Raw genomic sequence first — 16,735 nt, forward strand, 5'->3', positions numbered from 1 at the left:
CGCAGCAGTTGATTGAATCCTGAATCTTCCACATTTGAATCTGAATTGGAATCGCTTTGTTCACACTACATGATTTTTTTTATTATTTTTTTTTAATCAAACCTTTTAGGAATGACACTTTTGTGACTGGATAAATGGTGAAATATATTTACGTTAATTGCAGTAGTAATAATGTCAGCATAATTACAAGACTAAGTGGGTAGTTGGTTTTTGTTGCAGTTTGAATGAATTTAAACACATGAGCGCTTACACTGCAGGTTTAAATGCATTAAATCTGATTATATGCATTTACATCCGGCTGTGGTCAAAGATAATGTTTTAGAATTCATTTACACCTGTATTTAGCGTCAGCCACTTAATATCAGATTGACAAAAATGCATCTTAATACCAGTCGTGAATGGGCCACTAGATGTGTATGTGGTTTGGAATGGGTTTGTAAAGGAAATTTTTACTTCTGCGTCACGTATAGTTTGTAGGTCCGGCGTAACCAGCGTCCAGCACCTACACATTGACAAGGAAGAGCACAAGATTTCTGATTGGCCAACTTGGTTTAGCAGTAATCAATGAGCTTTTAACACACACACAATTGAGTGTCACTCAATTCCTGGAAGGCCACAGCCCTGCAGAGTTTAGTTCCAGCCCTGCTTCAACACGCGTATCTGTAGGTACCATTAATTCATTTTCCTTCAGCTTAGTCTCTTATGTATGAGGGTTCGCCACAGTGGAATGAACCGCCTACTATTCTTGAATGTTTTACATAGCAGATGCCCTTCCATCGGCAACCCACTACTGGGAAACACCCATACACTCTCACATTTACGTGCACACACACATACACTACGGCCAATTTAGTTCCTCTAATTCACCTATAGCACATGTCTTTGGACTGTAGGGGGTACTGGAGCACCCGGAGGAAACCCACACCAACATGGGGAGAACATGCAAACTCCATACAGAAATGTCTACTGACCCAGCCAGGACCCACCATGCTACCCCTCTGTAGGTATCAATCAAGCCTGAAGAACTCAACGAGTTTGATAAGGTGTGTTTCATTAGGGTTGGAACTAAACTGTGCAGAGCTGTGGCCCTCCAGGAGTTTGACACCTGGGGTTTAACATGTCTCACTATAGACATTTACAGGTATTTTAAGTTTATTCTGGTACCTGCCAATTTCTTCCCTGAATGAGTGTAAATTTTAACTACTGTTACTGTACCATCACACACAATTCCAGGGTTAATTCAAAACACTGGCAAAGAAACTCAACACAGTGGAACATAGAAATCCCTCTGAATGCAGAAGTATAAATGCTTACAATGGCATCAGTTATATGCAGGGGATGTGTTGTGAGACACTCGACACAGAAGTTTTTGGTTGTTCATATTACAAAAGGCAAAACGGATTTGAATTCAGATTCATCAGATTGGTCTGAACAAAAGTCTAACTTTGTTTTTGTTTTGTTTCTAAACCCTGATACAGGACCCCCGAACAACATGTTCTCTAAATCATGCTAACAACTGATCCCACTGTGTGCATCAAAACACATCAGCATCTTCATAGTCAATCACTGAACAGACATTATGATTATGAAGAATGAGAAGACACTATTTTAAAATCCTCTAAGTGCATTAAAGCAGTCCATGGGTCACACTGCTGATGGTGCCGTCTGAGGCCCTGAATTCACATACAACACTGACTGACTGGATCTGTTTGAACGTTCCAGTGCAGCTCTTTAAACACCACCCAAATTACCAGGAGCAGTTTTTAGCACTGTGATATCAAGTCTTTCCAGAAAGACCATGAGATGTTCTGCTGTTGGGAATACTGCTATGATTAATGATAATACAGTAGAAAGCGACTGCTGTAATGCGGTACGGCATTGCATAGAGTACTGATTTCCATTTGTGCTTGTTGTACGTCTTTGATATAATCATCTTGGAATCCAAGACTGAATACAGAGAGCTACAGTCCTCCCTTCTCCATTTAGCACCATGAGACGTCTTCCATACTCATCAACAGCACATACTCTCTATCATCTGTACGTGCTGTGAGTTTGTACTGAAGACATTGAGATCGGTGAGCGCAGCAAGCTCCTGAAAGCTGCGCATTAGGAAAAACGGGCATACTTCTGCCCTATCTTGTAGAGGAGGATGCCCGACAGGAAGGCACAAGGAGGCAGATGTTTAGGTGTGAGTCCTCAAATGTGACAATGCATTTCCTGCAGCGAGCGGGCAGATGGGGTTATTGCTTTCAGGGCATTTCCTGGGCAGCTTTGGCTGCAGTGTCCACGGTTCAGAGGGGGCTGTTCTGGAGGTTCAGGACGCGGTGTGAAGATTGGGCAGGAACGAGTGCGAGCATGGCTTTTGTGGCCTCCTGCATGGCAGATGAGCTCGCTGACGGTGCCCAGTGGTGGCAGATGCTGCTGCCAGCGCTTCAGACGATCCTCTTTGTATTTAATGGAGTACCAGGTGAGGAAGATGAAGATGAAGCCCACAAACTTGAGGCTGGCAGCCAGGCCGAAGTACACAAAGCGGAAGGAAGTGACATCGTACTCCCAGCAGGAGCCGTGAATGCCGCAGTCCTGCTGCCACAGCATGCAGGTGGTGTCAATCACTGCTCCAAAGTAGATGGGTGTGGGAATATAGGCTGCAGACATGGACGAAGAGGGCAATTATGGTAAGAGAAATTAACACCACAATGTTTTTCGGAATACAGTGCATCCGGAAAGTATTCATAGCGCTTCACTTTTTCCACATCATGTTACAGCCTTATTCCATGGATTTAATGCTTGATTTGGTTTAATGCTTGGTTTGGTTTAATGCTTGGTTTGTGCTTTGCCATGCACTGTCAACCCTGGGACCTTATATAGACAGGTGTATGCCTTTTCAAATCATGTCCAATCGACTAAATTGATCACAGGTGTACTCCAATTAAGCTGCTGAAACATCTCTAGAATGATCAGTGGTAACAGAATGTACCTGAGCTCAATTTAGAGCTTCACGGCAAAGGCTGTGAACATTGATGTACATGTTTTTATTTCTGATAAATTTGCAACAATTTCAAACAATCTTTTTTTACATTGTCGTTACGGGGTATTGTGTGTAGAATTTAGGAAATAAATGAATTCAATCCATTTTGGAATAAGGCTGTAACATAAAAAATGTGGGACAAGTGAAGCGCTATGAATACTTCCCATTGCTGCTCTCAGTATGACGTGTAGTTTACATTTATGAACACTAGGTGGTGCTAAGTGAACTTCTGATGCTGATGGAAAAACAATACTGAAACGCATGCTGAGGTAAATTTTTTTAAACTTTGCATTTGTAGAGTAAAGAAAGCTTGTAGCTTACCCAGAGTTCTTAGCAGGACAAACTGCATTCCTAAAGCAAACGGTCTTTCCTGCTCGTCCACAGACCTGGAAAAGTAAATTGTGTCCTTTATTACTAACAGCTAATGAATGCATTAAATATCATTTATATTCACATCCCACATGTAGGGGAAAACATTAACTATTAACTACTAATAGTGAGATGAACTGAAAATTAAAAGTGAAAGTGATCTGTAATGTTACTAAAAGATTTCCATTTCGATTTGACATTTCTGATCAAAGAATGCACAATACAAAAAACAGATTACACAACATAATTTTGCAAATGAACAGCTGAAGACACAATTTTTAACCCTTTTGTGAAATTTTAATTATTTTTCAAAGTGCTGTTTAACAGAACAAGGATATTTGTCCACAGCATTTCCTATCATACTGTCTGGAGAAAGTGTAATTTTTATTATGCCAGTAAAAAAAGGTCAGCAGTATTAGCCTCTGTGCATTTGTTTACATGAATCTTTACAGGAACGCTAGTAATTTTCTTCTCAACGTATATAAGATTAGAAATATTAACATTTTGATGTTTTGAGAAATCTCTTCTAATGGGTAAATGCATGTGTTCCCCTAGCATTGAGGGTTGTACTCAGTGCCGGGTTGTGGCTGGAGAAGGGGCATCTATTGTGTAAAACATATGCCAGAGTAAATGGCGGTTCATTCTGCTGTGGCAACCCCTGATAAAGCAGGGAATAAGTACGAAATGTCTTATCTGCTTGCCAAGTCTTTATTTATTCAACCAAAAATAATAAAAATATTTTGTAAGTTGGAATAACTCCATAGCATTTTAAACACATTCATCTAACAATGTAAATCATGTCATTCAAATATAAATTTTCAGCTTTATTACTCCAGTCTTCAGTGTCACATGATCATTCAGAAATCATTATGATATGCTGAACTGCACTATGATCATTTATTATTGATATTCATTCAGATATAAACAAGGGTTCATGAAAATGCTCTGCTTTGTATTTATCCAATTCTTTTTTCTACAAAGTTTTAAATAACAGTAACTGAAATAGTATACAATATCAATAATATTACATGAATAAATTACATTCATAACAGTTATTCTAATGTTTAGTAATATTTGGGTATTTTAGTTTTTAATGCATTTTTGATCTTGGTGGGCAGAAGAGACTTATTTCAAAACCTCAATGTAATGTGGCTAAACTTTTGACTGGCAGTGTATATATTTATTTACATTTGATTAAATAAATACAGCTTTGACGTATAAGCAGTTTTTTTTTTACTGTGTGCATTTCAAAAATCCTTTCATTTCTCTTAGGTAAATAGTTCTACAAGAAAGGGAAAAACTCCCTTTAAAGTCTTCATAAAAGATCAGAAACAGCAGTTGTTGTTTCCTACCGGAGCGTGACGATGATGGCAGAGGGCTGTGCACAAGCAGTGATGAGCGTCACAATGAAGAGGAAGATGAGGAAGGGGATGAGCGTGTTACAGGTTCTGTCACACTTCCCTGACACAGCGAATCCATTCTCATTCAGGTACGTCTTCACTATGACCAGCTGCAGCTGATTACCCTGACCACTGGTGGGAGGAGTGATCACCTGTCTGCTCTGAACGCACGCACAGTCTGTGTAGTTTCTGATCTGCAAGAGTATGAAAAATACTACTCAATTACCACACATATTCAAAATCGTGATTATTAAAGTTGTCGCTTAAAAGTTAAATACAAATGAATGAAAAAAAAAGTAATTCCTCCAAAGTTTACACTTTCACATTCTAATCCAAAAGTGACAAACATGCTTCAACCAGCTTTTTTACTCCGTTCCCTGTAGAATGACACTGTATCAGTGACCCAGATCAAGAGGCAAGGAATGTGATGCTTACATGTAAATAACTAGAATGGAAAAACTAGATGATTAAGATTTAAAATCAGTGTATTATATTCCACGACGACCTAAAATGATTGAAAATATGTCTCCTCTCCATTAAGACATGCAGTTTGAGTCTCACCCCGGTGCTGTCATTGCCAACTGTACTGCATCCCGCCAGGCAGGGGTTGAAATATGTGATGCCATCTGAGCCACAAACCGGAGCGTACTCGTTGATCCGGCAGCCACAATTCACATTACAGCCTCCTGTCAGGTTTCTGTGGGTCAGAGTGAGCGTCGGCCTGAAAAAAAAAAAAACCCAAGCAGAGGAAGAATACAGTTCACGGTTAATTCAGAAATGAAATGAATCACGTCAGCTGCCATAGGCTTTTTGGAATATTGTACAATACATAAAATATAACCTGACATAAAACACTAAAATCGCTGCTGTGAGAAATCACCCTTGAATCTGCAAAAGCCTGAGGCGCTGTGTTCATGCGTTAGCCAATAGTTGAACTTGTGCCAAATGTGATTTTAACAAATATAAATCTATTCACTCATCATTCAGACTGCTTTATTAGGTATATCAACCGCTTTTTATGCAAATATTTAAACAGCCAATCACATGGCAGCAACTCTAAACTGCATTTAACCACATGGTCAAGATGATCTGTTGAAATATCAATCAAGCAACAGAATGGAGATTGAAGTGTGTTTGCAAGACAAATTGAGTATTTTAGAAAGTGCTGATCTACCTGGATTTACATGGGGCTCATGCACAACCGTCTATAGCAGGGGTGCCCAAACTCGGTCCTGGAGGCCTGGTGTCCTGCCAAGTTTAGTTCCAACTCCAATCAGACACACCTGGGCCAGCTAGTCAAGCCCTTACTAGGCTTTATAGAAACATCCATGCAGGTGTGTTGAGGCAAGTTGGAGCTAAATCTGGAGGACATTGGCCCTCCAGGACCGACTTTGGGCACCCCTGATCTTTAGGGTATGTGACAAGAACAAGCAGACTGATTTAAGTTGATAGAGACACAACTGTAGCTCAAATTGAGCAGAAAAACATCTCTAGAATGCAAATCAAAATCAACCTTAAAACAGATGAGCTACAGCAGCAAAAGAAGAGCACACAATTGCCACAGGCTTACCAAAACTGTACAACAATATAAAAGATTGGGGTAGATTTGCCTTGTCTGAGTCCATTTCTGCTGTGATATTTGGATTTTAGCAGTGTAGGGGGATCTTATTTTGGTAATCATAATTTTGGTTGCCATAATTTAAACACCACATACCATGTCCACATCTCTCTGCGGCCACAGTCATCCATCTGGCTACTTGCAGTAAAATAACACTGTCCCATTTAGTAAAGCTAAAATCATCTCAAACTGGTTTCATGGACATGACGGTGAATGCTCTACACTCAACTTGCCTTGACAGGCACCAGTTATCAAGCCACTAGAGCTCTTTTAGGATCCTGCACCTTGTCGAATGTATGACAAAGTCTGCTTGAAATCAAAATTTGCAATGTTTATTTAGTTAATTCACACTGTTATTCTTAAAGTGAATAATTAATCTGTGCAAATTAATCCGCTGAAAAAAGAAGTTTGTTTTGGTAATCTTACATGAAAATCTAACTACATGCTTCAGCATTTGGTGTGACGGACCTTCATTTGACGTCAACCTGAGGGATTCCATAGCAACTTCATGTTAATACCCTCTTTTGCTGTTAGTTTGCACTTTAGGGAATGATGCACAAAAGAAATTCCCCCCTAATCAAGAAATAAAAGTTTATTTTTGTGTACAGAGATAAAAGTTTCAGCATCTTCCGGTTCACGCGAACTTTAAAGAATTAAGGCAGATCTGAATGTAAAAGCAGGTCCAACCTGTCACTAGCATTATGTACAGTGATGAGTAGGGCCAGACTGAATCTGCGGATGTTTTTTGCCATTTCTGCTAAGAATTTTGGTGAAACTCTGCGGATTTCTGCCGAATTATTTTGGGAGTACCATAACTAAAACCTTAATATGTGAAATAAAAATATTATCTTTTTAACTTTTATTTAATGTTTGTAATGCAAATCCAATTAGATTCACTTTATTTGGTAAACAAAGCATGTCACTCATATAATACATCTACTAAAAGACAGAAAATATTACTGTACAAACTGCATTGTACATAAATGAGATGAATATTTTCACATTAGTCAATAACATTACTGTAATCAATTAAAAAACTGAATAAATATAGATTTACACACATTTACTCAAGTAAATAAATGTATTAATGATGGGCTGGAAATCTGCGGAATTCTGCACGAGCAGATTCTGAGCGGGCCTACTGATGAATACAACAACAACAAAATACACATTGTAAAAAATTTAATGGCAAAAAGTCTAGACAACAAATATTTTACAAATACAAAGTTTAACTTAATATTTTTAGTCAGTTTGATTGATTTAAGTTGACAAGAAAAGTTCATTTTATTCAACAACAAAAAATTAAGGCAGCAATAATATTTTTACAGCACACAATACAGCACATTAAGAATGATCTTTTGTTGTTTTGAGATTTAAGGCCATAATTCCTCTCAAACTATAATTTTCTAAAAATATATTAGAGATTTAGAGGAGAACAGACAGCTAGCACAATAAATAAAGAGATCCTGTATAAACAGTTATTGTAATGCTGTGGGAATGGCAGGCAAATTCAAACACAGCTCTTTCCCACATTAAATCTGTAATCGCTCCGGTTGTCTTTACATGATCCTCACAGATCTACAGTGGAATGAGGGGATGAATCTGGAACAACACAGCCAGAAATACGGACGGAAACTACAGCGATCGGAATCCAGTCTTTAAACATCGAATGACACACTAGAATCTGTGCAGGACTCAAATGAATAACATGGTGCTTTAGTTTGAAGCCTGGGAGCTCAAGATCCTCATTCGCCTTATATTCTATGGAAATGTAGGCTACGTTTATCCTTTATCATACCATATTTTCTGTTTATATATCAGTTTTCATGACTTTGTTTAATGTGTGGCATAATTTCAACTGAAACATGAAGACCGATTGAGTTTGGAGGACATGTTGAGTTGTTCCTCCCCTTTTTTAAGAAATAGTCAATAATGTTTCATTTATCACAGTAAAGAGTCATCAAATCATGACAGACTCAACCGATAATAGCAATGCAGTGTATGGCTGAACATTTCTACGCTTTAAAATACAACATTCAGTGCAGAATCCAAATAGATCTGATACATTTTATTTCTAAACCAGAACAGACCATATATGTTTGCGCGCGCACACATTGTCAGTTTTTATGACATTAACACAACACAAAACTACTTTCACACCAATAAAAAACATTAACACTCTCCCCTTAACTCCCTATAGAATGTAGTGTAGTCTTCACTATATAGAACACTGTAATCGTGAGACAAACCTAATTGGCTGTGTTTGTGTTCATGCAGTAAATGCCCCGTGGGGCTTGCACACCCGCTTACAGACAACCTAAAGACTAACAAATTACTACTAACACCCAACAAACACTCATGATTTGAATTCAGGAGGACTTAAAAGCTTCAGTTAAATGAAGCCTGTTTCTTGTCAAGGTCAGTCAAGCTGAAGTAGCTGTGGCTAATAACTGAATGAATAATAAATAAGAATGTCTGTGCATGTGTGTCTCCTTTCACCGCAAGAAATGGCATTCTATACAGGATGAGATAGTCTAACCTTGAGAAATGCAGCGGAAGAAACACACAAACTGTTTGGACGGATGTGGAATGTGAGCGTTGACTTTATTCTCAGCATAAGTGCTTTGTGTTTCTACACGCAGCTCTGCTGAACAGACCTCACACTTTTGTGCCATGTCTTCCATAAACACACTCAAACTCTCGCACTGCAAGCCAACTGTACGGTCACTCAGTGCCTCAGAGGAGACAATATGACAGGAATGTCAAGCACATTTCTCATTGGCTAAATACAGTCCCAATGCAAGGCGGAGGACTGTAACGACTATGAAGGGATGATGACTTCATGTGACGCCAACTCTGAATCAACATACACTCACAGGGCACTTTATTAGGTACACCTGTCCAACTGCTTTTTAAAGCAAATTTCTAATCAGCCAATCACATGGCTGCAGCCCAATGCATTTAGGCATGCAGACATGATCAAGACGATCTGCTGCAGTTTAAACCGAACATCAGAACGGGGAAGAAAGTTGATTTAAGTGACTTTGAACATGGTTGTTGGTGCCAGACGAGTATTTCAGAACGTGCTGATCTACTGGGATTTTCATGCACAACCATCTCTAGGGTTTACAGAGAATAGTCTGAAAAAGATTAAATATCTATTGAGCGGCAGTTCTGTGGGCGCAAATTCCTTGTTGATGCCAGAGGAGAATGGCCAGACTGGTTTGAGCTGATAGAAAGGCAATAGTAACTCAAATAATTACTCGTTACAACTGAGGTATGCAGAAGAGCATCTCTGAACAGACTACACGTCCAGCTTTAGGTGGATGGGCTACAGCGGCAGAAGACCACACTAGGTGCCACTCCTGTCAGCTAAGAACAGGCTACAATTCGCACCGGCTCACCAAAATTAGACAATATAAGATTGTCAAAACATTGCCTGGTCTGATGAGTCTCGATTTCTACTGTAGCATTCATATGGTAGGGTCAGAATTTGGCACCAACAACATGAAATTATGGATCAATCCTGCCTTGTATCAACGGTTCAGGCTGCTGGTGGTAGTGTAATGGTGTGGAGGATATTTTCTTGGCACACGTTGGGTCCATTAGTACCAACTGAGCATTGTGTTAACGCCACAGCCTATGTTTTGTTGCTGACCATGTCCATCCCTTTATGACCACAGAGTACCCATCTTCTGATGGCTACTTCCAGCAGGATAATGTGCCATGTTAAAGCGCGAATCATCTCAGACTGGTTTCTTGAACATGACAATGAGTTCACTGCACTCAAATGGCCTCCACAGTCTCCACAATAGAGAACCTTAGAGATGTGGTGGAATGGGAGATTCACATCTTGGATGTGCAGCTGAAATAATCTGCCGCAACTGCGTGCTGCTATCATGTCAATATGGACCAAAATCTCTGAGGAATATTTTCAGTCCTTGTTGAATCTATACCATGAAGGATTAATGCAGTTCTGAAGGCAAAAGTGGGTCCAACTCGGTACTAGTAAGGTATACCTAAAAAAATGGACGGCAAGTGTATACATTTAAAAATACCAAGCATAGCATTATTTACCATATAAAAAATAAATAACAGTACAAATATATTTAAAATAACCGTATAAAAATAAAGCACAAAGGCAAGTGTACCTCTCACTAGGGTTTTCATTTCCTATATAGATTATTTAAAGTGCAACTGAATTATTTATTATGATAATAATAATTCATGTGTGGAAAAAGGTGGATATTTTGAAACCACAAAACATAAATAGTACACTGATATTGATGTAAAGGATGCTCTCCTCAGATCTGGCAGTGAAAGGCTGTAATGGCAGTGTAATTGACTTACCCAGTGGTGTAGGGGATATTGATGCCGCCCAGGTTGATGCTTTCACAGCCCACGATGAAGAGCGTGGAGAAGCAGAGCAGAGAAACACCACTGCAGATCATCGCCAGCTTGGCAGACTCACGAGCTCCAAGCTTCAGCTTCTTGATGATGTAGCCCCCCAGAACAATGCCCACTCCTGCACTGGGCACAATTATGACCCCTAGAAGAAGAGGATAAAAAAAGATAGAATAAAGCCATATATAACAATACATATTATATATTGGAAAGGGTATTGTTATACATGTATAACAATACCCATTCACACAGTGATACCGGTAAATATCCGGAAAATATCTGGAATGACTTTACCGGTACATTCAAAAAAGCAACGTTTCCACAGGTAACTTTACATAATATGTGTGTGTGCTGGCGCTCACCGGCTGCTTCATGTGCACTTGTGCCAAGCAACTGAAGCAGAGCTTGAAGGTAAACAAACAGCGGTTTATCATAAGCATTTAATCGATAGATGTTTACACAGTTGGAATTCAGAAGTAACAGGAACATTATCTGATTAACATCTAGCAGCTAAATGTGTCTAGAAAAATATTCAAAGGCTTTAATTTTCATAATCAGCATGGATGTGAATGCGTCTGAATGTTCTGACTGGCTGGAGTTGACCTCTCACGTCAGCACGTTCTAATTGTGAATTGTGCTCTTTCCGGCAATTTTTTTGTCTGCATTTACACACAGCAGCATTCTGGAAATTATCAGTAATGTTACAACTTCTTTTTCCAGAAAATTGCCGGAACAAATTTAGCAGTATTTTCAAAAAGGGCCTGTTCACACATGCAGACCTTTCCGGAAAAGTAGCGGTAATTTTAAAGTAATTTGCCGTTTTTTTAATTTGATTTCACATAAATCATATAAACATGCACATTATTCAATAATAATATTTAAATTACTATATAAAAACGGAATATTTACACATTTACATAAGTAAATAAAATAATAATAATAATAATAATAATAATACAGTAAAAGAACAATACAGTAAAAAGTAAGTTAATCCCCATTGGCTCCCTGATGAAGCACGCGTTGGTGTCCTCTTGAATACACAGATGAATGAGGGCTCTGGCAACTGTCACCGAGTTACTATGGTTACTAATGTTTGAAAGTTGCGCATTTATTTCAAACTGTGATCAAAGCTGACAGGAACTACCTGTGCGATAAAGTCCCCATGAACTGAAGCTGTGACCTTTATTTTTTACTTTTTTTATTAGTCCCTTTTACACATGCAGACCTTTCCGGAAAATTATCAGCAATTTTCTGGAAAGAGATCATGTGTGAACAGGTCCTTTTTGAAAATACCGGTAAATTCATTTCTGCAATTTTCCATATGGAGAAGTTGTAATATTAATGGTTATTTGCCGGAATGCTGCTCTGTGTGAACGCAGAAGGAAAATTGCCGGAAAGAGCGTGTTCACGATTAGAACGCATTGACGCGAGATGTGTACTCAAGCCAATCAGAACATTCAGACTCATTCACATCCGCACTGTTCATGAAATAAAAGCCTTTGAATATTTTTCCAGACACATTTAGCTACTAAATGTTAGTCAGATAATGTTTCTATGTTCCTTCTTAATGCCAACTGTGTAAAAAAAATCATTGATAAAATGCTCACGATAAACCGCTGTTTGTTTACCTTCAGGCTCTGCTTCAGCTGCTTGGCACGAGTGCACATGAAGCAGCCGGTGAGCGCCAGCACACACACATATTATGTAACATTACCATCAACAAAAGCCCGACCCATTCTATGTTTACAAATACAAGCGCAGCCGTTTAGAGCTCATTTCTGGTTAATGATTTCAGAATTTACCGGTATTTTGGAATGAATGTGTGAATGGTGTTTTCCGGAAAAATTCCAGAACATTCTTGCCTGTGCGAACAGCGCTTTTTTGAATTTACCGGTGAAGTCGTTGTGGTAATTTTCCGGATATTTACCGGTATCACTGTGTGAAAGGGGCTATTGTGATGCAGTTCCAAGAGAAATGGAATATTAAATGACAAAACAGTGGGCGTGGCTTGTTTTTTCTAGCTGATTAAATGTAAAGTTGGCATTTCATTCAGAAAGATCAGGAAAAGGGTTTGGGGAGAGTTATTACATCCTAACAGACTCCTCCTGCTCACCATTTTTGTTTGTTGTCAAAACTGACAGTAGGAGCAGCATGATTAAATATGTTAGCCACTCCCATTTGCTAAGATATACACAATCTGACAGTTAACTAAGAAAAAAACTAAAAAAAATATATATATATACAAGTGCATTTTCAGATTTTAATTAGAGAACAGAAGAGCAAACAATTTATTTTTCTTAATGACATACTAAGATCTTAATGACAGAATTGTTCACCACAAAATCACATGGTTAGTTTTGATATCTTGGGAACTTTAAATTGCATTGTTGTTATTCATAAACCTTCCGAATTAAGAGTTTCTGGAGACCATGACATAAATTATATTAATCATAGCAAAACCAATACAACAATTTATAATAATAATGTACAGCACATAAAAGCAAAACACTCTTAAATGCATAGAGCATATTATTTATAATAATAACAATAATAGTAGTAATATTATACTATTATAATACTTCCATATTAGGATCTAGCATGGATGGATTTAAAATATAAACATTAATATTATGAAGGAATAAATCAATAATTATTTTAAAAATACTATTAGCAATAATACAAAATAATAATCTTTATACTATTGATTATTACAAATGGTATACTAACATTATATTAAGCATTTTAATGGATAACTTTAATATAACAAATCATTTTACTACATACTAATGACTGGACCAGCATTAACCCTTTAACTACCACACCAAGAAAACAAAAAATTGAATTGCATTTCTTAACTCCTAATGTCACTAGTTAACACACACAATGCATTTTTTTTCAACACATCCCATCATTTCTAAAATATCAACCTCTACCATATGGTTGATATGCCGACTTGTCGACTATGATATGGTAAAAGTACCAGAATTATTACATATACTATGAATAATTTGAAAATATAAAAGAATGAGACCAATTTATTTAAAAACAAGTATGCCATAAAATATTTCAGATTCTCATTTAACACGCTTTATTATACTTTTTTTACAATAAAACCAAAATATAGTGTAGTAGTGCATATGTTAATGCATAATTAATAATAATAATAATAATAATAATAATAGTAAATATTAAATAAATAAATAATAAATAATATATAATGCATAATTATGTTAGTGCATAATAGTATTATGTTTGTTTGATTTTTTTTTTTTGGTAAACCAACAATGCTGTGTAGTGTAAACCATTATATAAAACAGTCAAATATGGTCAACCATTTGGTAGAGCAGTCGGTTAAAGGGTTAACAAGACAATATTCTCATGTCTGTACTCCTACTTGGATATGTAAAAATCAGTAACATCTCATACACTTCTATTAAGTATACCTAAAATGTAAATAAATACAATTCGACACAAGTACAAATACAAATCATATCCACAAATATGCAATGTCCAAAAGGAGGGTCCACATTTTAAAGGAAGTTCATACAAAGAGCTGAAGGAATGTGAACATCCTGAACAGGGTTAAAAAAATACAAATCTGCTGACGACACAAGACATGGCTTTAGATTTCAAGCTCAAAAGACTGAAGCTAAAGACAACAAAACCCAGCCAAAAAGACCAAGGACAAGTGTTAATGGCACGGGAGCGGGCAGAGCAGTCATCAGTGTGACACACGTGCTGCATCACAGCCTGAAAGTCAAATCTGACTGCTGGCACTGAGAGCTCACTGTAATCCACTGCTGGATAAGATGAGCACATGCCTGCTTTCAGCACAGACAAGAGCGAGAGACACTCACTAAAATAAATTCACAATGCTAAAAGAAAAAGAGGGGAGAAAATGCACTGTGAGAACAAACATGTTGTTTTTACACTGCCCTTCAGCATTCCGATTTCTCTCAATGGCATCTAAAATTCTGATGTCATGCAAGATTAGATCCACACAATCCTCCATAAAGCCATTCCAGACAACACTTTAACACACACACACGACCATGCACACGCACAGACAACCATGAGATGAGAGGGTTCACAAGAACAAGATGAGATTTTTTTAACTTTAAAGAAATCCTGAATGATAAAATAAAGTCAAACCAATAAATTTGCAGTTAATTGTATATATTGAATTTGTGAATAACAGAAAAAATAAAATAAAATTACAAAATGTAGTTCGATTTTCTAATATTACTTCTATTTTGATCAATTATTTGAAGTAGCAAATATGTAAACAATGCTAAATATATTCCTAATTAAACTGTCAGGCAAGTGATTGCACAAAGTGAAGTTTTCAAACTAATTTCGAGAGGAGCACGTGATATGATTGACTGCAGCTGGCCACTCATCTACATTCACTAGTTAGCCAATCAGATTAACCCCAACTCACTATAAGTAGCCTAGCTAGAACTACTCTCTTATCTTCGTTTTCCGAAGAAACCCCCCATCCACCCCTTCTCCTCCTTTCTTCTTTTACCACGGGGAGCTCTCGAGAACCACCTGATCTCGTACTCCCCTCATATGCTCTATGGAGCAGGCGGGAGCCCTGGGCTCACCTATCTCCGAGCTCAGGGTTCTCTCCCGGGACAGCATGCCAAACCTGCTAACAGTTGTCAAACAATATCTAAGTGTGAACTCTTGAAACCTTATTAATTATATAAATAAACACCAGAACTATCCTTTTAAGTGCTATTGATATGCAAAATATATTTAAATTAGTGCTCTCATACAGTTTTTTCCAACTGCTGTTTTCAAAACATCACCTTTTTTTTAAACTCTCCACACAATGCTCAAAACTGCACACACAAAATGCAAAATGCCTCACATTTCCTTCAAAATGTAACACTGCATTGAAAATGGCATACGCACACATCAGAATGAAGCATTTGCATTGAATGGCAAACACTTCTTTCATAATATAACACTTTTGGATATAGCATGTTGTTCTAAATCTAAAGCTCTTTGCTCTATATCTACAATTCAATACAATGTTCTGTAGTGACAGTAATCAACTGTGATGGGGAACAGGTACAATGTAAACACCAATCATACGAAGAAACAGAAAATATTTATTAGGCCAAACATTATTGGTGTATGTAGCATACAAAAAAAAGGTACAATTGCCGAAAAGGGGATTGCTGGGAGCGTCCATTTTGTGGAGAAGTATCATGCGGGCATAGGGTTGCCCATCATACACTTTACAGTGCTGGGCTCAGAAGAATTTCACTATTTCTATTGTCTAGGATTTAGAAAATGTTAATATGCGGTAGGAACAAAACCACAAATTGTGGATGGGTGGTAATCAAGTGTTTTTTTGGACCAGAACAGCCCGGTGCACTGTCAACTTTGGCCTATACTGGAGTAAAGCAGTGATTGGTTAGTGATCAGTTAAGAAATTAGTGTTTGCATGTGTGAGTGTGTGTGATCCGGTGGATAAGTGTAGCATTTTGATTGGTTGTGTTTGGAAGAGGAAAGCAAGTGGCTTCATTTTAGATTTCTGTGTTGAGAATTGTGTGTAATGTTTTAAAAAAGTGTTTTATGCAATTGAAACTGAGTTCAATGCTGAGAAACAGCTTAAGGTTTTGAAGATTTGAGGTGTAGTTTTGCATTTTCAGTGAGATGTTTCAAAAACTGTGTGACAAGAAAAGATTTTGTGTGTAAGCAGTTGGAAAAAACTGTAAAACTAAAAAAAAAAATCCTTAATGACCGTTTTTTCATCCCAATGTGCAACTTCTATTGTTTTTTTTAATGTAAACATCAGTTTGACTGATGTGTTTGACCATTACGCCTGCGTCTCACATCTTTTGAAATGGCACTTTTTTTTTAATTGCTGTGTGACGTTAAAAGAACTTCATCTTATTTGTG

At 37.6% G+C, this 16,735-nt stretch overlaps 1 protein-coding gene across 2 annotated transcripts in view; it reads right to left on the bottom strand.

Moving 5' to 3' along the window:
* The window catches only part of LOC130218488 (solute carrier organic anion transporter family member 5A1), a 90,176-nt gene that overhangs the window by 262 nt on the left and 73,179 nt on the right, over positions 1-16,735 (bottom strand). For both annotated transcript variants that reach the window (XM_056450686.1, XM_056450687.1), the window contains 5 exons: positions 10,766-10,964; positions 5,359-5,518; positions 4,750-4,991; positions 3,350-3,414; positions 1-2,645 (listed from right to left, as the gene is read on the bottom strand). The exon at positions 1-2,645 is cut by the window's left edge and continues 262 nt beyond it. In XM_056450686.1, the coding sequence (XP_056306661.1) occupies positions 2,197-2,645; positions 3,350-3,414; positions 4,750-4,991; positions 5,359-5,518; positions 10,766-10,964 (1,115 nt within the window). In that variant the 3' untranslated portion in view covers positions 1-2,196. The remainder of the gene's footprint in view (positions 2,646-3,349; positions 3,415-4,749; positions 4,992-5,358; positions 5,519-10,765; positions 10,965-16,735) is intronic.

Source organism: Danio aesculapii, chromosome 24, assembly GCF_903798145.1.
Source record: "Danio aesculapii chromosome 24, fDanAes4.1, whole genome shotgun sequence".
Classification (NCBI taxonomy): domain Eukaryota; kingdom Metazoa; phylum Chordata; class Actinopteri; order Cypriniformes; family Danionidae; genus Danio; species Danio aesculapii.